Here is a 24056-nt window from a genome sequence, read left to right on the forward strand (position 1 = left end):
GAGGTTTGGATCTCTGTGGAGAATAGTGTTACACCTGACACTTCCTGTCAGCTACCCCCATGGAACATTATTCCAGTGGTACTTGCATTGTGCTCTTGGCTTTAACCTTTCTCTTCTCCATCATCCACTCACTCACTCACTCACTCACTCATCCATTCACTGAGTCAGTCACTCTTTTATTCAATAAATATGTGCTGAGGGCATACTCTGTGCCAGGCGCTGTGCTAGGACTGGGGTACAGTGGACACACACACAATGGCGCCTGCCCTTATGGAAGTCAGAGTTTAGTCTTCCCTTGGGAAGCTCTCGGAAGTCTTTTCAAACCTCCACCATTGCAGGCGGCTCTGCCCCGCGCTCCTCATTCCCATTTTCATTCACTTGCTGTAGATTCCGATAGTCCCCCTGACAAAACCCAGTTGGCTAGGAGTGCCCGGTCCTATCAGCGGGACACCTGGGTCTCCAACTCTACCTGGTTGGCCGGGAATTCTCTGCTCAGCGCTGGCGCTCATGCAGGAGAGGACGGCTGCAGCCCGAGGTGGGGAAAGAACGCCCGCCCACACCTGGGCCTGGCTCCGCCCCTACAGGGCGGGGCACCTCCGCTCCGCCCGCGCCGCACTCAACCCCGATTGGCTGAAGGAGAAAACCAGCACCGCCATTGGTCTCCTCCTGAAGGGGCGGGGCCGGGTAGTGTGTGGTCCGCCCGCGGGAGGCCGAACCTGGCTGAGGAGAAACCAGTGGGACCCAGGCCCGTGGCGCTGTGTCCCTGAGCAGAACCGGTAGGGTGCGCCCCACCCGGGGCCAGGCGGAGCCAAAGATGCCGGCCTCAGCCGCGCCGCCCCGCCCCGGCTCGCAATTCCCGCTGCTGCTGTTGGCGGTGCTGAGCGGCCCGGTGTGCGGTCTGGTTCCCCGCTGGGTGCCCAGGACCTCGCTTCCCGTCTCCGGTAAGGCGCGGGCGCCCTCGCCATCAGCCCTTTGCGCCGCGCCCAGGCGCCGCCCGCGGGTGCCTACACCCTCCTGCTCCCCGGACCCAGGCAGCCGCATCCTGGGCCCCTCCGCGCCGGCCATAACGGTCATCCGCGCCCGAGACCAGGCGGGACTCCCACGCGGTTCTGCTCCATCGCATCCGGGCCGGGCCTCGCGCCTCGTCCCGCGTGACACGCCCAGGCGGCTCCCGCGGCCCCTTATTCGGAGAACCGCGGAGAGTTAAGTCCATCGCGGTGCAGACATGGGCACTGAGGCCCAGGGCGGGTTTGGGAGTTGCCCGAGGTCATCTGTTCGCAGTTCTCTCTCCCTTATTATCCTCCCACCAGACACGCACCTGTGTCGGTCACGCCAGTTTGGTACCCATCCTGGCTTCCAAACCCAGAGATCTTCCATTCCATTCTATTCCACCCACCCATTCTTTTGGTGACCAGCTCAGCATTTCCATCTGCCCACTTCTCAAATTCATTCGCACATCATTCATTAGTTCTATCCCCGTTTGTCCTGCCCACAGCCCTAATATTCCCCAACCCACTTCCCAGTTCCCTTCCATCTCTGACACCAGCTCCCATTCCCCACAATCCGATCTATCACAACCCTATTTTCCTAATGTTGGCGTTGCCTGATCTCCCTACGCCTTCCCTCTATTGAATGTTGGGAAACCACTCAGTGAGTTGACTTAAAATTCTGTTTAAATGATTTTTAAAGTCTCCAGAAAGACAAAAAGGAAGAGGGAGATGTCCTTTCAAAAGCGGGGCAAGAAGCCAGGGGATGCCACAAGGTTAAAAGGGGTCATTGAGTGATTCACACTTGCATTGGTACTCAACCTGTGGGTCGAGACCCCTTTGGACGTTGAACGACCCTTTCACAGGGGTTGCCTAAATACATCCTGCATATCAGATATTTACATGACGATTCATAACAGTAGCAAAATTACAGTTATGAAGTAGCAACAAAAATAATTTTATGGTTGGGGGTCACCACAACATGAGGAACTGTATTAAAGGGTCGAGGCGTTGGGAAGGTTGAGAACCACTGCTTTAGAGGCTTTCTGCTGAGGTGGGCATGAGTGTGGCTGTGGGTCTTGTTTTCTTCTCAGTGGGCATTGAGTGTTAGCACTTTGGACAGACAGAACCAGTGAAGCTGAGAGTACAACCTGTTGGCAAAAGCTCTCAACTAGTTGATATTAATTTAGTTTTAACTGCAGACCAGTGACATTTAGGATGTTTTGAGTTGAGAGGACAAATGATTGGAGTGTGGGCTTTCAGGTTGTGCTGGAGCAATAGCCACTACCTAGAGTTGTGATTACCAGGCTGGGTTGATTTCCGAGGATCCAGAGAGGTCCAGATGGCAAGGTGAAGCAGTGCTGGGGATACAAAAGGAGGTTGAGGGGACCAGGGCTTATTCTAAGCATGAGAGAGACAGCACAGTCATGAATATGATTGTAGGGAGATGGGTGGGGCTCCGTATATCAGCCTATCTAGGAATGAATGGCTGCTGGCCATTCTATCAGTCTTGAGGGTAGCTGAGCAGATGAAACAGGTAAAATAGAGTTGTATTAGTGGGAGCATAGTAACCCCGGGGCCAGACATTGAGCTTAGAAGGTATGCTAACTTATTTGTTATAATCTTTAAATAGATTGGAGAATATTTTTCCCCCCATTTCTTTCTTTCTTTCTGTCTTTTTTCAGAGAGAGTTAAAGGAAGGGAGGGGGAGAGAGCAAGAAGGAAGTGAGGGAAACATCGATGTGAGAGTGCCATAAATAGAGAAGAATTTTGAATGCTGATGTGAGATTTAGATTTGGTCAAAACAGAGCTCATACTTAAGGAAGGAGGAAAGGAATGTTTTGTACAATGCGTCATATGCTTCCACATGTTATTTCATTTAATTCTCTCAACCACCCTGGATGGTGGTATTTACAGAGGAAAGTAATACTCAGAGAGGACAAGTAACTTAAGATCATACCACTGGTAAGTGAAAGAGCCAGATTTAACCTTGGGCTGATCCATTTCTAAAGCATATGCTCTTGCCCACCATGCTCTATACCAGTGGTTCTCAACCTTCTGGCCCTTTAATAACAGTTCCTCATGTTGTGACCCAATCATAAAATTATTTTCATTGCTACTTCATAACTGTAATGTTGCTACTGTTATGAATCATAATGTAAATATCTGATATGCAGGATGGTCTTAGGGGACCCCTGTGAAAGGGTCATTTGACCGCCAAAGGGGTCGAGACCCACAGATTGAGAACCGGTGCTGCATACCTTTTAGCTTTTTGGGTAGAATGGAGGTGGGAGCAATCCCTTCTAAGTAAAAGGAAATTATTATTATTAAGTAATGGTTTTTTTGTCATTTTTTTTATAAGGGAAATTTAGAGAGGAGAGTACTTGAAGCTTTTATAGATATTTTCTAATTGTGTGTCATGTTGCTATGAATAGATTTTACAGACTTATGTTTATGTTGTTATCTTAATAAAGTGTTCTATTTTTATAGAAAAAGCATACTTGACTGCATTGTGTGCTAAATATTGTGGCCTCATTAGTTATTTATCTCTGGGAAAGTTACAATGCCTGTCAGGCTCTGTCTTTTTCCCCTGATGGCTGATAAATAAATGGAAGAACACAAAAATTGGCTCTTCTGGCCGTGTGGACCTAACCCTTCTGAAGCGATGGCTGATATCACTCTTCCCTGTCTTTCTGCCAGAGGCTGACACTTATCTTACCCGGTTCAGCATCCCTCAGACATACAATTACTCTGTTCTCCTTGTGGATCCTGCTTCCCATACACTTTATGTCGGCGCCCGGGACACCATCTTCGCTTTATCTCTGCCCTTCTCAGGGGAGAGACCTCGAAGGGTGAGAGATGAGAGTGGGGAAGACCCCAGAGCATGTGAATAGATCCATGGTTTTATGGGAGGTCAGGGAGGGGTGTTGTGGTAGGAGGTGAAATGTTATTGAAAATGAGTAGGGGAGGACATCAAGTACATTATCTCAGCTGAGGGTGTTTGGGGGGTCATGGTGATGGGGGGAGGGTGTGAGGGAGGTTCATGATGAGGGGAGGAGGCCATAGTGACCAGGTTTTAGGTTATAGTGGGCAGAGAAATAATTTGAATCACATTATTCTAGGAGAATAGCTTTCAAACTTTTTTGATCAGCCCTTAATAAGAAATATATGGTATATTTTGACTCCGTACCCAAGTGTGTACTTGAACCAATATTTACTCTCCTATATGAGATACATTCAGATATATTTTGTTAGAAGTAATGTTGGCTGTGATTTCACAATTGATTTTATTACTCATTAATAGCTGGGGACCTCCAGTTTTAAGAACAGTGCTCTGGGGGTGAGGGGTGTTTCTGCAGTTCCCAAATTGATGGAGTTTGTGGAACTGTGTTATCTACCCTGACTCGGGAGGACTTCCGGGAGAATCAGGGGGAAATGGTCATTCCTCCTTTCTCAGATTGACTGGATGGTGCCTGAGGCCCAGAGACAGAACTGTATGGCGAAAGGCAAGAAGGAGGTAGGTGTAAATCTGGGCCCTGTCCTGAGTGTCAATTGAAATGTTGGCCCAGCACTGACTCTGTCAGTCCCCTGCAGTGCTGCCATCCCAATGGGCCCAGGCAGGAACTCTAACACCATATCATTACCCATCATTACTGACCCCAGAGCTGCATCTAACTGGCCTGACACTACCCTACCTTTCCTTGTACCTGCTGCTTCTGATTCTCTCTAACCATCTCTGACCCCCAGGATGAATGTCACAATTTTGTCCAGATTCTCGCCATTGTCAATGACTCTCACCTCCTCACTTGTGGCACCTTCGCTTTTGATCCGAAGTGCGGGGTTATTGTGAGTGACAGGGGTGGGAGGATGGGAAGGGTCATCTCTGAGTGACCATGATGAGGGGGGAATGCTTAAGGCAACTGATGTGCATGATAAGCATTGGGGGTGAGGGATGGCCTCACTGGGTGGAGCCTTTGCCACTGGAGGAGGTACGAAATGGTGGGGAGGGAGGTTGACTGTAGAAGGTAAGTTATACAAAGTCTAAAGGGAGATGTAGTGGGACAGTGAAGGAAGTTAGGGATGCTAGCTGAGCTGGGGAGAGAAGAAATCCAGGAGAAACTTCAGAGGTAGTAACTCACATTTCCCTTGTCTATGTATTCTTTGTCCAGGAGCCTTGGTCCATCTCTGTATTATTTTTTTCCTGAATCCATTTCTTAATCAGCACTGTCCATGCCTATTTCTTCCTCCCATGGCATGTAACTCTCACCATCTTCTCCCATATCCACTGCCAACCTCACTGTACGTGGGCTGTGACCCTCTCCTCTCATGAGCTTCTGAGGTCACTGCCTACTAATTACTGTCTGCTGGCACCATAATCTGGATGAATCTTGCCTTGAAGGTGGCTGCTCTGTCAGCCATGTTTTCTTCCAGGTCCTGTTCATTGCTGCTGAATCCCTGGCATTTCCACCCTCACACCCTGGCAGGCTTGGGACATATTTACCCTTAATCACATCTAGGCTGGTCCTGGCGACAAAAGTCCCTGGGACTGCGATATCTCAGGAAGGGTCTTGATGTTTTTGAATCCTCATCTTTTCCCACCAGTTATCCAGTAGTCAGTCATTGGTCCTCTGGTAGCACCTCTTTGTGACAAGCACCCAGGATGAGTTGAACGCCTCACACATCCTTTGCCTCCGGTGACTTCCCTTCCTACTCCATGAAGCAATAGGAGGGAGTGCAATGACTCCTTTTGCTGACCCTGATCTTTAACTTCAATCTTGACTTCACCCTTCTGAAATCTTCAGTAATCCTTGCCACCTGGATCTAGTCAGTGTGTATCTCAAAACTACTCTCTGTTAAAGGCCATCCTCAAATCTCTCGCTTAGAATGCTATAATTGTATAGATTTGATATATAGTGAGTCCTTGTGGGCTGCCCTTGGGCTTATGCCCAGTCCTTTTCATAATGGAAATGATAGGCTCCCTGCTGGGTGTGGATAGGTCCCTCATCTTGTCATCCTGGGAAGGTTTCCTAGGGCAGGCGGTATTAAAAATCTCTATATTTTATCAGGTAATATTGAGTGTATAGTTTTCCTATAGTCCTCACAAAGCCCACAAAGTAGCAGTAGAATTGTCATTGCCATATTTGTCCTTTTTGAGTCTGTGCAGGCTCAGGGTGCCCATGGGTATGAATATCAACCATGGCTTACCGAAAATAGACTTACTCCCAGCTAATCTCTCAGGGTCTTCCATTCTTCCTTGGCTCTCTGGGGTGGGATCCCAATGAATGTTAGGTATCCAGACAGAAAATTCTCTGGACATACCTGTCAGTATTGGTGTGACCTGGACCCCTGTCAACTCTCAAGGAACATCAGCACCCAGAGAAAAATCAGGGGTCTGTGTTCTGCAGCCCTATGACCTTCAGCTCTTTTTCTGTACCTTCTATCTAGAAGGCTCATGAAAGGAAGGACTGTCGTTTTGTCCAGGCTTGTTTTAGGAGAATATAGAGACAGAACGATCCGCTGTGTTAACCCTTCAAGCTACACACCAAGATTTTCCACTAGACTTTCTGGATGCTCTTTTGTGATTTTACCTGCCTGTCTTATCCTAGATGGCCATGGCCATTTGCTTGAGCAAATTCTTGCCTTATCCTCAGTTCTGAGACTATCATGTTCCAGACTGATGACTTTGAGACTATTCATAACTATTTTCTGAGAGCTTTGACTAGCTAGCTGCTCCAGACACAACAGCTTGCTCAGAGAAATGAAGGTTCTTACAAAAGAAGTTCAAGCACTGGACCTATCAGTTCCAACAATGTGGAGTGCTGCCCTTCAGTGATAGCTCATTAGCTTTGGAGGTCAATGTTTTAATTTGTTTTGTTGAGGAAACTCCAGCATTTAACAGAGAAAAATATTAGACTTACATTACAACAAGACTTCACATTGAATTGAGTATCTGCTTTATCCCACACTTGGTACTGGGTATATCACATTCATGTTTGAGTTTAATTCTCATTACCCCTTATAATATTTAGGTGTTACTTCCACCTTACAGGCAGTGAAACATAAGTTCAGAAAAGTTAGGTACCATGTCTAATATTATATATCTAGCAGAGGCAGAGCCAAGATTCATACCCAGGTTTGTCTGGCTCTGCTCCATTACTCCCACACTTTAATCCAACCTGCCATACCGAAGACCTTACCTGGTTTCAATTTCTTGTGACATTTTGACCTGTTTCATGTAACAGGAAGCATCTCTCCCCACCCCCACTCCCACCCCAACCACCTGTGAAAGGACCTTTGCCAAGGCAGAAAGATGGACTCCAGCCTCACAGCTCAGTGAGGGCCTTCCTACCTAGCTCTGGCTTTCAGCCAAGGGACTTGCCTTTACCACAACTGATATGCTCATTCACACAATGATGATACAATGAAGAAGCTCAACATTCAGAGAAAGAATGTAATAGAGTGGTCTTGCCCCTTTCAGACCCTATTAAATGCAATTTTGACCATACAGTAATCATAACCTGTTTAGTTAATAGGAGGCTCACTTGCTCAAAGGCTATAAACCTAGAAAAGGTAATGATTCTATTTGGGGAAACTGGAAGAGGACTAGTTTTGAGTTTGAAGGGTCTGATAAGCCATCTCTGTGAGGAAGTCCAGCAGTCAAGTACAAACGTGGACTAGAGTTAGAAGGCCTGAGACTTGTAGAGTTTGGGGAATGATTTGCATAGGTCTGGCTGACAACATAATTAAAATATATGTGAAAAGGACTAAGGATATCTTTTTTAGGATTCATAGTTAGGGGCTAGACAGAAGAAGAGAAACAACCAGAGGAGATAGAGAAACAACAATTTTATAGGAGGAGGGACTCTAAGAAGGTATAATTTTAAGAAAGTCAAGAAATAAAATATTTAAGTAGTGGAGTGAGTCAAAAGTAGCACAAAGTAACTAAAGATTAAAGAGAATGAGAATTGAGAAAAGGCTCATCTTTTCTGTCCTTGGTGAAATGTAAGGGCGTGGTTTTAGGCACAGAGATGGGAAAACATAATTTGTTTTCTAGGAATAACAGGTGATCCAGGTTTGGTTAGAAGAAAAAGTTCCTTTTAAGAAGTATTAGAGAATGAGTAATTTGGGCTAAAGAGTTTGTACTCCAGGCAATGGTGAGCCATTTTGTCATTCTCTTGCTCAAAAATTGGTCAAATCAAGGATTGATAGAGTAGGAATGTTATTCTGGGGTGGATATGTAGAGTAAATTGAGGATGATGGATGGCAGTGTGGCAGAAAGGGGGTTATTGCCATACTTGAGGTAAGAGGGGACATAGCAGGTTTTAACCTTGTTCCTAAAGTGCCCACACAACTTGGTGATCTCTTACTGAACTGTCATCTTTCTCGTCAGGCTAGGATGCTCCCACTGCCACACAGGTAAGCTGCTTAGTCCTCCATTCCAGAAAACTCTTTGACCCAGTATTCACTTTTGGGAATCTCATATGACATCTGATTTTAACAGGCCTTATCCAAGTCTCTCCATAAAATAAAATAGTGTTTGCCAATTACAGCAAACACATGAGCAGTCAGAATGGGCCAGTAGTGTACTTATACTCAGGGGACATATATCTGCTTTGCAGCTCCAACTACCGTCCAGGTTATTAGGCTAAAGCAAAACCATCTGTCCATACTCGCTTGTGAGCCAGAGATATCCTGAGATGTCCATGTCATAACTTTGATTCCCAACCAGCCACAGTTAACATTTCCTACTAGTCCTAGGTTGAAATCATTCTTGATTTTATTTTTAGTTATCTTGAAGCCTCTCTTAGTATATGATGCCTAGCTAAGGTAACTTCTGGCTGGCTCTTACACCCTTCGCCCACACCCAGGTCATTCTTCTTGGAATCTCTGGATGAGGAAGGCATTAAATTAGCAAATCCTCAAATTCTGACCTGAGCTGAAACAGATTCTCTTCCCCTTCTCTGTATCCTTGGCTCTGGTGTTATCTTTTATCCTTGGGTTGGTGTGGGGAAAGGATGGCCCTTCTTTTTAGATTCCTGGGCTTCATATGGTCCTGTATCAGTCTCTTCTTTAATCTTCTGAAGGTCTTCAGACTTCAGCAGGCCTGTTCTCATCCTCCTTGTCCTGTAGCACATTCTTCAGCCAGTTGCAAACCCTACAATACAGCATTTCAGAGGAAAGATCTGCCGTTCCGCCTCTCCGTGTCATCTAGGGCCATCGTAGGTGCTCCTTCATTAGAGCATGGGGTGGTTAGGTATTAGGAATTGAAGGAATAAGAATAAACTAATAAAAAAGGGATGGCAGAGATGGGAAATGCATATATGGGCAGTGGAATCAGGAGTAACAGACTGGGAATATGGGAATGGTAGCAGAGGAATGGGAATTGGGAATTTCCTTCATCTGAACATCTTTGTGATTTTCATCATTAATCCTATGACCCCTAAACCATTTGCCCCCTTCTGGTTTGTAGGCTGTGTCCAGTTTCCAGCAGGTTGAAAGAATTGAGAGTGGCCGGGGGAAATGTCCTTTTGGACCAGCTCAGCGATCAGCATATGTAATGGCTGGTGAGTGGGAGAGATAAGAACCTGTGACTTCTTGCTATAATTGCTGCCTTCCCCACCCCTGTTGTTGGAATCTCTGTGTCCTTTCTTTCTTTTCCTAGGAATTTCTATTATTCCCATGTCTCTTTCTAACCTTTCCTATTCTCCCTAGCAAATGTGTTTCCTCTGCTAACCTCATTCCCCCCGCACCCAATTTTATTTCTGTTCATAAGAGTACTCTGCTACAATGCATATTGTAATACACTTGGAAAAACTATAAAGAACATATGAAGTCTTCTAGAACAGAAATGTTCAAAAGAACTTTTTGTGATGATAGGAATGCTCTGTATCTTTGCTGTCCAAAAGTAGCCACTAGCTACATGCGGTTATTGAGCACTTGACATATGACTAGTACCACTAAAGAAAAGGGTTTTTGGTTGTGTTTAATTTCAGTTTAAATGTAAGTAGTCACATGTGTAGAGTGGCTACTATATTAGCAAAGGTCTAGATTATCTACTCAGAAAACCACTTTTAATATTTTAAGATATTTCCTTTTAGCCTGTTGTAATGTGTATGCAAGCGCATATTTTACTGGCCAGTCCTTTGTAGCTCAGAGTCAGTAATGATTATTCAGTAAGTTCCTGCTGTTACTACCTTTGAACAAGCCATATACAGTTGCTCAAGTGTTGAGTGGTTCTTTCTGGAGAGTGACTGTTTAATTCTTCGGTAGCCACAAAGTGAATTGTTTGTGCCCCACACAGCGTGTATTTTAGATTAGAGGACTCCACATGCCCCCTCCAAATTCAGTGAGGATCTAGCCATTTTCTCATGATAGTGTAAAACAAGCGGGTTAGTAGATATTTTATGTGTGTGTATATTAGAAAACTTTTAAATGTCATGCTACAGGAGTATAATTTTGAATTTTGTTATGTAACTTTATATCATAGGCTTTTTTGTATATTTAAAAATTCTTTGTAAAGAGAATTTTAATGACATCATGCTATTACTCATCCTGGAAACATACAGTAATTTAATGAAGCAACTCCAAATAATTTCTATAAATTAATTTTATTTTAAGTTTTTGCTATTATCCATTAATACTGTAATGAACACTTTTGTGTGTAAATATTTGTCCTTATTTTAGATCGTCTCCTTAAGATTTCTGGAAAGGGATAACTATACCACAGGGTGTGAGGATTTTATGGCTCATTATCTGTTGCTAATTGGGTTTTTAGAAAGAGTGTACCAATTTACAGCCTAAATCAGCAGTAAATGAGAGTGCTTTTTTTTCTCACATAAATTTCACCAAAATATATTGTTGTCACTTTAAAAGATCTTTGAGTCCTGACTGATGTGGCTCAGTTAGTTGGGTGTCACCCTGTGCACCAGGAGGTTATGGTTTGGATTCCTGGTGAAGGGCACATGCCTTGGTTTCAAGCTCGATAACAGGTGGGGTTGTGCTGGAGGCAATCAATGTGCTCTCACATCGATGTGTTTTTTTTTCTCTCTCTCTCCTTGTGTGTCTCTCTCTCAAAACCAATGAACTAACCAAAAAAAAAAAAAAAAAAAGGAAAAAAAGATTGTTGAGACTAAAATAGTACCTTGTTTTAATTTGTATTTCTTTGAATATTAGTGAAGTTGAACATTTTTCATGTGTTAGTACTATTTTGATTTCTTTTCTCAGAAGTCCTCTGCTTACTTTCTTGGGTCATTTACCAGGTAGGATATTAAGGTTTCAATCTACATATTTACCTTTCTAATTACATTTTTTAAGCGAAGTCCTTCTTCAGTTAAAGAGCAGATAAAAACTTTTTTCTTAAATTTTTTTCCCCAAGCACTTAACATTTTGATTTTTTAAAAACTTATTTTGATGAATGACATGAGATGGAGACATAAATTAATTTTTCCCAACTAGCTAATCAGTTGACTCACTGTTTTTTCTTTCTTCACTGACTTTAGCTGTGAACTTTGTTATAAAGTTAATTTTTATCTATACTTTTGAGCAATATTTTATGAAAAAAATTGGAATGTAAGATCTAACAATAAATTTTTTCTTATTTAGGACTTCATAGGAAAAGTCATAAAGCTATACACATTAAATAAATTTTCGTGAGATAATTAAGGACTTACTGTTTCTGAAAAGAAATAACAAATGTTTTGAAAGTGAACATAAGTATATATATATATGATAAATACTATATATTGGTTGGGTTTCCATTTCTTTTTTTTTTTTTAATTAAATCTTTATTGTTCAGATTATTACATTAGTTACTCTTTTTTCCCACCATAACTCCCCTCCACCCAGTTCCAACCCCACCCTCTGCCCTCACTCCCCACCCACTGTCCTCATCCATAGGTGCACGATTGTTGTCTAATCTCTTCACTCACCCCCACACCCCTTTCTCCCCCCGCCACCAAGAATAGTCAGTCCATTCCCTTTCTATGTCCCTGATTCTATTACAATCACCAGTTCATCAGATTATTTATTCACTTGATTTTTAGATTCACTTGTTGATAGATGTGTATTTGTTGTTCATAATTTGTATCTTTACCTTTTTCTTCTTCTTCCTCTTCTTACAGGATACCTTTCAGCATTTCATATAATACTGGTTTGGTGGTGATGAACTCCTTTAGCTTTTTCTTATCTGTGAAGCTCTTTATCTGGCCTTCACTTCTGAATGATAGCTTTGCTGGATAAAGTAGTCTTGGTTGTAGGTTCTTGGTATTCATCACTTTGAATATTTCTTGCCATTCCCTTCTGGCCTGCAAAGTTTCTGTTGAGAAATCAGCTGACAGTCGTATGGGTACTCCCTTGTAGGTTACTGATTTTCTTTCTCTTGCTGCTTTTAGGATTCTCTCTTTGTCTTTTGCTCTTGGCATTTTAATTATGATGTGTCTTGGTGTGGTCCTCTTTGGATTCCTTTTGTTTGGGGTTCTCTGCGCTTCCTGGGCTTGGAAGTCTATTCCTTTCACCAGGTAGGGGAAGTTTTCTGTCATTATTTCTTCAAATAGGTTTTCAATATCTTGCTCTCTCTCATCTTCTGGCACCCCTATAATTTGGATGTTGGTACGCTTGAAGCTGTCCCAGAGGCTCCTTGCACTATCTTCATATTTTCGGATTCTTTTTTCATTTTGCTTTTCCGGTTGGGTGTTTTTTGCTTCTTCGTATTTCAAATCTTTGACTTGATCCTTGCGACCCTCTGGTCTGCTGTTGGGAGTCTGTATAATATTCTTTATTTCAGTCAGTGTATGCTTAATTTCTAGTTGGTCCTTTATCACAACATCGAGGGTCTCATTAGATTTCTTGAGGATCTCACTACATTTATCGGCGGTCTTACCAGTCTTTTCGAGGGCTTCTAAACAGTTCTTTAAAGACCTTAAAAGTGTGGTTTTGAACTCTATATCCAACAGTTTGCTTTCCTCCAATTCTGTTGTTTGTGTCCTGTTTCTTTGTCTCGGCATTTTTTTATGCTTCGCTGTGTCGATAGAGTGCCTTTCTGTGCCAATGTCCCAATTACCTAAGGTAGACACTCTTGGTGCACCCCCTTGTGGGCTTTGTGCACAGTCTTGTTGTGGTTAAGCCTTGATTGTTGTAGTTATCACTGTGAGGAATTGACCTCCAGGTCAATTGGCTGTGAGAATCAGCTGTGTCTGCGGTGGGAGAACTTCTGTGCTGGAGACACCCCTCTGGGGCTAGACTTGCTTCGATGGGGCTTTGGTGCTCACTGAGTCTGCCTCCTGAGTGTGTCTTTTATGGTTCCACGGAGCTTAAAGCTGGATGGTCCCACTCTGACCTCTGGACTTCCTGGCTCCTGGATCTCTAGGGAGGTGCTAATCTAGCCTTTGCCTGAGGCTATCCAGCAAAAGCCTCCCTGCAGGGCTTGGGCGGTGCGGGTCCCACGGGATCAACAGGGCGGGGTTAGCAATTATGGCTGCTCTCAGTCTTGCCCTCAGAGGCTCTGCTTCTCAGTGTCTCAGTAGTCGCTGCAAGCCCCACGGAGAGAAAGCTGCCCTAGGGTTCTGAGCGATGCCAGACAGTCCCGCTTCTCCCGTATGAGTCTGGGTCCTTAGAGACTCGCCCGGAACTGGAGCTCAGAGCCTGAGACTCCCTCCCGATTGAAAACAACCGTGCCCTCAGCCGCCAGCCCGCTCCACATGCACTCCGAACCTTAGTATTTTACTTCAGCACTGCGCCACCTCTGAGCCTCGGTATGCTTTTCTCTTTCCTCCTAGTTGTAGAACATCCACTCAGCCAGCTTTCCTGTGGTTCTGGATGATGTCCTTTCCGTCTTTTAGTTGTATTTTTGAAGTGGTTGTTCGAGGCAGCAAACTCCCGTGTTTACCTATGCCGCCATCTTGGTTTCTCCTCTGGGTTTCCATTTCTATCATTCATCTATAGTTGATATTGATGAGACCTTTTTTATACTCAAACATATTTTAAGGAATATTTAATCGATGGTTTATTTTTCTTGAATTTTTATCAAGCATGTGTGGCAAAATTCTGAGCCAGTCATTGGGAACATTAAGAAAGATAGTGGTTGTGAATGTCTCTCTTTTTAAAAACAATTTATTTTATTGTTGAGAGTATTACAGATATTTCCCATTTGTGAATTTCTTAAAAAAAAAGATTTTAGATTTATTTTTAGAGAGAAAGAGAGGGAGAGGGAGAGAAACATCAACGTGAGAGAAAAACATCAGTCAGCTTCTGGGGATTAAGCCTGCAACCCCAGGCATGTGCCCTGACTGGGATTCAAACCGGAGACCATTTGGTACATGGGATGGTGCTCAATCAACTGAGCTACACCAGCCAGGCCTGTGAATGTGTCTTGATTCTACATAATTGCTTATCAACAACATGATGTCTCTATTGCAACAATCTAAAATAATCATTTAACATACTTTCTTTTTTTCAAGCAGTAAACTTTAAGTACATTCAACCTTCTGCTTGTAATTTCTCAGTGTTCCAGTCAGCAAGTGAATTTGCATTAGCATGTGGTCAAGGGCACAGATTTCTTAGAGGAGATCATTGCATGATAAAGAAAAATTTCAAAAAGGAGTAACATTTTCAAAAAGGTTTCAAGTTTTCTTTCCAAATAATGAAGTTGTCTTTTTTTCCAGATAATGATGTTGGCTTTCATCTGATAATTGATGGCAGTGATCAGAAATCACTTTCTAAGAATTTAGAATGACTAGCTTCCAACAGTTAACATACAGCCTCCATGTGTCTTTCTGTCTCATTTCCATGTCATAGTCAATACCAATATAAAATTTTCTGTCAAGTTCTAAACTTTATAGGGTTATAATTTAAAATTTTTCTTGACCTGAATAGGTGCCAGTATTTAGTCGGAACTTTCAATGTTGATCCATTATGCCTTGCTATCCTCTGTTTTGAAAACAGTGAAATAGAAATAGTGCCAACATTAGGTAGGAACTAGAACCAAAATTCCTAGTTATGAGATATAAAAATGTCCTTAAAGATGATAGAGGTATTTTATTTTTTTAATTTTTTTTTATTTTTTATTTTTTTTTCAAATTTGTCACATCATTATTTTTTACCAGCTTTTGCATTTTTATCCTTGAAACACTTTCTATAGATAAGCTTAGAAAAAGCATTGTAGCTTCTTGATCAATAATTTAGCACAAGATATATTATTTTTTAAAAAAAATATATTTTATTGATTTTTTACAGAGAGGAAGGGAGCGAGATAGAGAGAGTTAGAAACATCGATCAGCTGCCTCCTGCACATCTCCTACTGGGGATGTGCCCGCAACCCAGGTACATGCCCTTGACCAGAATCGAACCTGGGACCTTTCAGTCCGCAGGCCGACGCTCTATCCACTGAGCCAAACCGGTTTCGGCTAGATATATTATTAAATGCTGGCATTTCCTTGACATTCAAGAACTTAGGACAGGAATGGGACGGTGGCATTAAGGGATCCTGGCATTAAAAATAAACGGAGGGGGGAAACAAGTCGCCTAATCCCCAAGTCAGGTCGAGTTGGGATGGGAAGTACGTGTATTAGTAAACGTTTTTAAAGCCAAAGCAACTTTCATGCAAGTTAGACGCAAACTTTTTGCTGAAGTTTAACACGGAAGTGCAACACTGATGGCGTGCGGAAGCAAATGGACCAACAGGAAACAAACCCTTTGGAGCAACTGTTAAGCAGGATGCCCACAGAGAGAGCTGCTTCCTCCCATCAGGAAGGGCTGGAATGGAAAACTAAGCGCGGATGGAAAAGAAGGTAAAGCGCGAAAAAAGAGGTCTTAAAATTACACTTAGCGCAACGGCTAACGGCCTGACTCCTAAGACTAGAAGCTGCTACATTCCCCCTACCGCGCAGGGAGCCCGGAGCCCCCACCCACACCCTCAGAACCCGTGGTCAAGGAGGGGCCAGAGAGAGAGAGAGAGACACAACACTAATTCCGCGCCCTGTCGCCCGGGAAGCAAAGAGGAGACTTGGGGGTTGGCGGGGACGGCGGAGCCGGTGGCCCGAGCGCCCTCTTTACCTGGTCGCAGACGCGCGGCCAGGCAGGGAGGGCGCGGGAACGTGTCGGGCCGCGCTGGCCGCCTGCGCCTGCCCGCCGTGCCCAGGCCGGGATTCTGACTCTGCTGCCCGAGTCTTCGCCAGTGGACCCCTAGCTGCCAGGAAGCACCGGCGATCCACAGAAGATTGCGTGTCCGATAGAGGTATTTTAAAATAAAAAGTTTTAGTAATGAAAATATTATTAGACTATAATATTTATTAATAGAATATAATAAAATAACATTTTAAATTATAAAAATTACAATGAATGTGTATTGTAGAATATTGAGAAAACGTAGAAATGTTAAAGAAGAAAGTGAAAGGTTTATTTGCAATTCAATGATTACCAGGTAACTGGCATTATCTTGGACTACTTTTTTTGTGTCTTTCTGTGTGTGTATTTGTAATAAACTGGAATTATTATGCATATTTCACGTAGTATTGTATAGTAAACATTTTCTTGTTCTAGAAATTAATTATTCAAAACATGATTTCTAGAGACTACATAACATTTATTCCATCATCAATATTGCATAGCATAATTTAATAATTCCTATAAAATTATACATTCAGATTTAAAAACTATTGTTTTTATGAATAATACTGTAGAAGACATCTTTTTACATAAATTCTTCACATAAATGTCATTAATTGCATATGAGTAAATCCAAAAAGTAGACTTGCAGGGCCAAAGGGTGTAAATATTTCTATTGTGCTCGATAGGTTTATCTAAATTCCTTTCTATTTAGTTCAACCAACTGTGGTGAGAGGGCCTGTCTCACTGCATCCTTGTCAGTCCCAAGTGATATACTTAATAAAGCATAGAAACAGTGACTTCCTCCAAAGGCTAATTTGATGTATTTTTTAAAAATATATTTTATAGATTTTTTACAGAGAGGAAGGGAGAGAGATAGAGAGTTAGAAACATCGATGAGAGAGGAACATTGATCAGCTGCCTCTTGCACATCCCCTACTGGGGATGTGCCTGCAACCAAGGTATATGCCCTTGACCGGAATCGAACCTGGGACCTTTCAGACCACAGGCCGACGCTCTATCCACTGGGCCAAACCAGTTATGGCTTGATGTATTTTTTACTTACATGTCTATTAGTGAGACTGAACAACTTTTCATTTGTTTATTAGTACTTGTATTTCTTTTGGGAAAAGCTTCCAAAATCATGTCTTCAAATATGACATTTATGTATACTGCAGTTAGATAAAAGTAACAAAATGATCTCAGTGTCTGTAATTGCACTGTTCAGATTTGGAAATATTGTAAGATATTTTGACAGTAACATTCAGATTAACCTAAAACAGGAGTGGGCGACCCCTGGCACGCATGCTAAACATGGCATGCCAATAACTTTTGCTGGCACGTGAAACCCTCTCTCATAACCTTCCATTTACAAATTTTGTGAGCATTTGAATGACATAAATGTAAAATTACAAGGAACTGGCAAGACACTTGATGTGATGTTTGGTTACATAAAGTTTTTTGAAAAGAAACTGGAAGTCTTTAAGAGGGATGTGGATGGTGAGAGATTTAAGTATTTACCAAACCTCAAGAGGCACATCAAAGGCCTCCCAAAAGATGACAGAACAGACTGTCAAAGCCTTCAAAAGCTGTTTTTAAACATCATCAAGTCAACTGTTGAGCAGTTCTTCTCAAGATTTGTGAAATTCAGAGAACTGGAAGAGACAGCAAAATTCATGAGGTTTCCAGACAACATGAAACTGGAGGAACTAAACTTACAAATGTCTTCATGGATAGACATGGCTGACTTTGAAATGCAGTTGATTGAATTTCAGAGTAGCTCAATTTGGAAGCAGAAATTTATTGAGCTTAGAGTTGACTTGGAAAACATTGAAAAAAAGTAATTAGATAGGAGTACCAGAGAGAAGTGTCAAAAACAAACTATTGAGGACTTGGAATGCCAGTCCAGAAAATTTTTTCTGTTTACAAAAGTTTGCAACAGCATTACTCTCCATGTTTTCATCCACATACGCTTGTGAATCTTTGTTCTCAGTGATGAATTTTGTTAAAGTCTCGCAATAGGAGTAGCCTGACGGATGAAAGTAGTAGCTCGTGCATATCTCTGAAGGTCATGAAATATAAACCTGATGTAAAATCGTTGTCATCAGTGATGCAGCAGCAAAAATCCCACTGATAATATCAAACGGAGTCATAAAGTTTTCTGTCAGACTATCAGTGTACATGTATACATTAAAAAATAAATGTATTTGTCATTATCATATACTGTATTTTTGTCACTCGAATGAATTTTATTATTTCTTCAAGGTTCTTCACATATGTGCACCTTGAGAGATACCAAATAGGCGTAATATGTTCTCAAAATATTAGGGTTGGCATGCAGAAGAATTTTGAGTCAGAGATGTTGCTGGTTTTGGCACCCACTCACAAAAAGGTTGCCCACCCATGGCCTAAAACATCAGCAGTTCCTTCCCAATCTCCTTTGTAGGGTCTTTGTCTTCTGCTCATCAATGTTGGGGCTCATTAGATTTCCATGCAGGATCCTCTTCTGTTCTCATTCTGTGTGATTATGATCTCAACCAGCCCGATGGATTCTGTTTTCACTGCCTCCTGATGCCTCCCAGACCTTATGTGGAGCTATAGACCACACTTCCAACTGCCTTCCAGACATCTCCATTTGAGTGTCCCATAGGAGTCTCAAAATCAGCATATCCCAAAGCTCATCATTTTCACTCACCTCCTCAAAACCTGCTCCTTCATCAGTGTCCCCTCCACTGAGTGCTTACCCACCCAGGTACCTAAGTTAGAGATAGCAGTCATCTCTGGTCTTCCTATCACATCCTATTAAAAAAAAGGGGTGGGGGTTTATCAAGAAGAGCAGAGGGAGGGAGCTTTGCTCTTTCTCTTTAGGACCCTGTCCTGGTTTGTATCATTTCCTTTTGGTCTCATTGTGTCTTGTGTTATTGCATCTGCCAAGGAATACTGCAAACGTTCCAGATGGACTGGGTGCTGCCAGCCCACCTCTTAAATCCAGGTGTATCTGCCCCAAGGCTAGCATTCACACACTGAAACAGGACAGCTATACGGTCAGGTCAACAGAGGAAAAAGTAAATGACACATCTCCAACCATCTAATTATGGCCTGATAATAGACTGTGTTTTTAAAGAAAATTATCTAGCTGCCCCAGTCCTTAGATAAGGAAATGTAGACTATTAGGGTAGCAGCTATTTAACCTGCAAAGCTCTAATCATGAGAAGAAAAGGAAGTGGAAGAAGGAAAGCCAGGATATGTTTAAAATCGTTTTGTTTTTTAAATATATTTTTATTGATTTCAGAGAGGAAGGGAGAGGGAGAGAGGGATAGAAACATCAACGATGAGAGAGAATCATCGACTGGCTGCTTCCTGCATGTCCTCCACTGGGGATCGAACCCGCAACGAGGGCATGTGCCCTTAACCAGAATCGAACCCTGTACTCTTCAGTTCGCAGGCCGATGTTCTATCCACTGAGCTAAGCCAGCCAGGGCTGTTTAAAATTATTTTAAAGCTAATGAGTGATAATTCCTACTGTGGTAAGAAAGTGAAAACTTGAAACCCCAGGGGAGTGAAATGTTCATTGCTATGACACTTACCCTAGTCTATCAGTGTTATGTTCTAACACATCTGGGAAGCCTGTGCTCACAGGCTTACATCTGGGCAGGTAGAGATGTGGATTGACTTCCACAAATAATTGTGATTCTTCATTTTTTGCAACTTTCAATCTTTTTTTTTGTATTGCCAAAATGAAAATATCTCCATTTTTTGGATTATTACATTAAATGATGCTAACTATAAAAACCATTCAATGAACACAAGAAGTATACAGGAGAAAATGAAAATCACTTATAATTTCATTAGTCAGAAACAAACTTCATTAACACTGTAGCGCTGTAGCTCCTTCAACAATCTTTTCTACATCTGCAGACATGTATACATTATCTTTAAACGTCGGGTTGAATTGTACCCAGTGTTTTGTTTTAACCAACTTGTTCCCTAAACTCAACACTGTGGGCATCTTTCTCTTTTGCACATCATCTTTTGCCTTAGCAGATGTATATTTTAGTATCTACTAACTTGATCCATTCAGTAATAATCCACCAAAAACTGCTCATTCAGGAATATTTTATTATATGGACAGTACAACAAAATACTTGGAAGTGAGACTGTCCGGGAGAATCTAGGACATGGGGTGATCCTGTGTCCTCTGTAGATTTTTGCCCTCATCAACTGATGGTTGCTATTCTTTCTCTGTGTTTGAAAGACTGTTGCAAGTTCCTTGGTACACCTGAAACCCGACTATTTCCTCCCAAAGTGTCTGATCCCTTTTGTAATCCCTCAGTGTCAGTGATCCTCTGCTATTCCATCCTGAGTGTGCTCCTCAGCAATCTAGGCTCCAGAGTTGCTGAGTGCCCTTGATGATCTGTTAGAAAGTTTTGAACCCTTCACCTTTATCTATCCTTGGGTCCTTGCATGGTTAACAGAGGTCCTTTACTGTTTGCAGAATACTTATGATTATCTACACACAGGTACCACAACCCATGCTACCAACATGTTTATAACTGTCTCCACAACATCTCCCTCCATTCTCAGGTTATCCATGACACAACTTCTACCAGACTTTTGGTTTTAGAGTGTTTTATTTACAACACTCTTAGGGAAATTTTCATTCCAACTTTGACATCTTCATCAGCTTTTATTTTCCCTAGGAAATACAGAGGACTGGCTTATTTGCTGCTCCATTTGGTACCAGGACTTGTGCCCCAAACCTGGTTACTCCCTCCTGAAACCACTGCAAGGAAATAAATCCATTTTATAATCCCTCCACCTCAGGCAACAATTGAAGCACATGGCCCCTTGAGAGTTCATAAGGAGCTATCCCCAACATGTATTGAATGCCAGCCTTGGGCCAGGCCCCACCTGGGCTCTGTGTTTATCTCATTTAAGACTTAGGGCTGCTCTGAGGAACCTGAGGCTTAGGAAGGTTAATTTACCCAAGATCATACTACCAGTAAGCATTCAGGGTTCAAACTCAAACTCCCTGGCTCCAACATGCTTAGATTTTTATCACAAACACAAATCACAAGAGAGAGTATAGTCTCCCCTCCCTTTCCTCCACTGTTTCTAACCCTCGACTGTTGCCCTCCAAGGGCTCCTTACTCTATTTTGCTCTGCATGACTTTTTAAAAATAGTGCTTATCTTTCTGGTGCCTGAGGAATGCAGCTTTGCTCCATCATGACTGTTTTCCCTATAGTGGCTCTACTCTAAAGCTACTCTAAGTGGGTGAGCCCTGTGCTCCTGCTGGGGTTTCTGTGCACCGAGTTCTGGCACACGAGCCTCTCTTGCTTCTCCATCCTCTCTGACTTGATCTTCTGAGTTGCCTTCAGTAGCTTCTCCTCTTTTTTTTTTTTAATTCTTTATTGTTCAGATTATTACATTTGTTCCTCCTTTTTCCCCCCATAACTCCCCTCCTTCCAGCTCCCACCCCACCCTCCACCCTCACTCCCCACCCACTGTGTTCATCCATAGGTGCATGATTTTTGTCCAGTCACTTCCCGCATCTCCCACACCCCTTTTCCCCCCAAGAATAGTCAGTCCATTCCCTTTCTATGTCCCTGATTCTATTATAATCACCAGTTCATTCTGTACACCAGGTTATTTATTCACTTGATTCTTAGATTCATTCGTTGATAGATGCATATTTGTTGTTCATAATTTGTATCTTTACCTTTTTCTTCTTCCTCTTCTTAAAGGATACCTTTCAGCATTTCATATAATACTGGTTTGGCGGTGGTGAACTCCTTTAGCTTTTCCTTGTCTGTGAAGCTCTTTATCTGACCTTCAATTCTGAATGATAGCTTTGCTGGATAAAGTAATCTTGGTTGTAGGTTCTTGGTATTCAGCACTTTGAATATTTCTTGCCATTCCCTTCTGGCCTGCAAAGTTTCTGTTGAGAAATCAGCTGACAGTCATATGGGTATTCCCTTGTAGGTAATTGAGCCTCTTTCTCTTGCTGCTTTTAAGATTTTCTCTTTGTCTTTTGCTCTTGGCATTTTAATGATGATGTGTCTTGGTGTGGTCCTCTTTGGATTCCTTTTGTTTGGGGTTCTCTGTGCTTCTTGAACCTGTAGGTCCATTTCTTTCTCCAGGTGGGGGAAGTTTTCTGCCATTATTTCTTGAAATAGGTTTTCAATATCTTGCTGTCTCTCATCTTCTGGCACTCCAATAATTCTGATATTAGTCCACTTAAGGCTGTCCCAGAGGCTCCTTACACTATCTTCACACTTTCGGATTCTTTTTTCATTTTGCTTTTCCAATTGGGTGTTTTTTGTCGAATCTTTGGTTTGATTCTTGAGCTCCTCTGGTCTGCTATTGGGTATAATATTCTTTATTTCAGTCCGTGTATGCTTACTTTCTAATTTCTTTATCGAAGCATCGAGGGTCTCATTAGTTTTCGTGAGGCTCTGCACAAATTTATGGCAAGCCCTCAAAATTGCGATTCTTAGCTCCATATCCTCCATTTCTGTCATGTTTTTTTTGTCTCCGCATCTTTTATGCTTTCTTGGTGCACCCCCTTGTGGTCTCTGTGCGCAGTCTGGTTCTAGCCAAGCCTTAATTGTTGTAGTTAACACTAGAGGGATTTGACCACCAGGCCGACTGGCTGTAGGAATCAGCTGAGCGGAAAACGTCTGTCTTCTGGGGAGGCGCTAATCCAGCCTTTGCCTGAGGCAATTGGCAAATGGCTGTGCGCAGGACCTGGGCGGGGCGGGCTCAACAGGGCGGGGGGAGGGAGCAGCTATGGCCGCTCTCAGTTCGTCCCCAGGGGCTCTGCCTCTCTGTCCCAGAAACCGCTGCAAACCTCGGAGGGGCCGTAGCCAGACAGTCCCGCTTCTCCCGTTTGAGTCTGGGTCCCTAGAGACTCACCCAGATCTGTAGCCCAGGATCTGAGACTCACTCCTGATTGAAAACGACAACTGCGCCCTCAGCCACCAGCCCGCTTTGCGCGCGCACCACCTCACCACCGCACCACCGTACCTTTAAATTTTCCACACTACGCCTCCTCTGAGTGTCGGAATGCTGTTGTTTTTGCTTCTAGTTGAAGAGTCTCTCCTCAGCCAGCCTTCCTGTGGTTCTGGTTGATGTCCGTTCCGACTTTTAGTTGTATTTTTGAAGTGGTTGTTTACGGCGGCAATCTCCGGTGTTTACCTATGCCGCCATCTTCGATTCTCTCCACCATCCTATTTTATACTCCCCTTCTATCATCTGTCCTGCATATCAGATATTTACATTATCAGCTTCTCCTCTTAGAGGGTGATGTCCTAGGGCTCTCTTCTCGTTTTTCCTGTCTTTGATGTTTACATCATGACTTAAGCATGACTCCCAGTTAGCCTGTCGTGGCCCTGCTGCCTGACTCCTTCTGTTTGATTGCCTTCCAATCTCTCTGACCAGATTTCCTGAAGGTTCTTCAACCTTAGTATGTCCAACAATTAAGCTCACTTCTTCAGCCACCTCCTTTAGGGGCCTTCTCCTGTCATTTTCTAGTTCATAATATCACCATCTACTATCATCCATCTTCTAAACAGGAAACTGTAGAGATACAGTTTATCCCATTCTTTCACACCTCATACTCCATTGATTTTCTTTTTTTTCTGCATGTCAGCCACTGTTTTATTTTTATTTATTTTTTTGATATTCATTTATTTTTATTTTTTTATTGTTTTATTGCTTAAAGTATTACAAAGAGTATTACATATGTCTCCTTTTGTTCCCCGCCCTTCACTATCCCCTGTCCTCCCCTACCCCCAGTGTCTTATGTCCATAGGTTATGCTTATATGATGCATACAAGTCCTTCGGTTTATCCCTTACCACCACCCCGTCATTCCCCCCAACCCTCCCTGGCCTTCCCGCTGTAGTTGGATCTCCTTTCCACAGTCAGGGGCTGTGCCTGTCCCAAGAGACGCAGCTGTGTGCCCCGAGG

The 24056-nt window shown here is 42.8% G+C and overlaps 1 protein-coding gene across 1 annotated transcript in view; it reads left to right on the forward strand.

Moving 5' to 3' along the window:
* Positions 1-740: 740 nt before the first annotated feature.
* LOC139020034 (semaphorin-4F-like) overlaps positions 741-24056 on the forward strand; it is a 31381-nt gene continuing 8065 nt past the window's right edge. The window contains 5 exon segments of the mRNA XM_070429557.1: positions 741-941; positions 3687-3838; positions 4444-4503; positions 4734-4832; positions 9457-9550. Of these exon segments, the coding sequence (XP_070285658.1) occupies positions 815-941; positions 3687-3838; positions 4444-4503; positions 4734-4832; positions 9457-9550 (532 nt within the window). The 5' untranslated portion in view covers positions 741-814.

This window comes from Myotis yumanensis, unplaced genomic scaffold (assembly GCF_028538775.1).
Source record: "Myotis yumanensis isolate MYYU_CA2020_CCGP unplaced genomic scaffold, mMyoYum1.0.hap1 SCAF_11, whole genome shotgun sequence".
NCBI classification, from domain to species: domain Eukaryota; kingdom Metazoa; phylum Chordata; class Mammalia; order Chiroptera; family Vespertilionidae; genus Myotis; species Myotis yumanensis.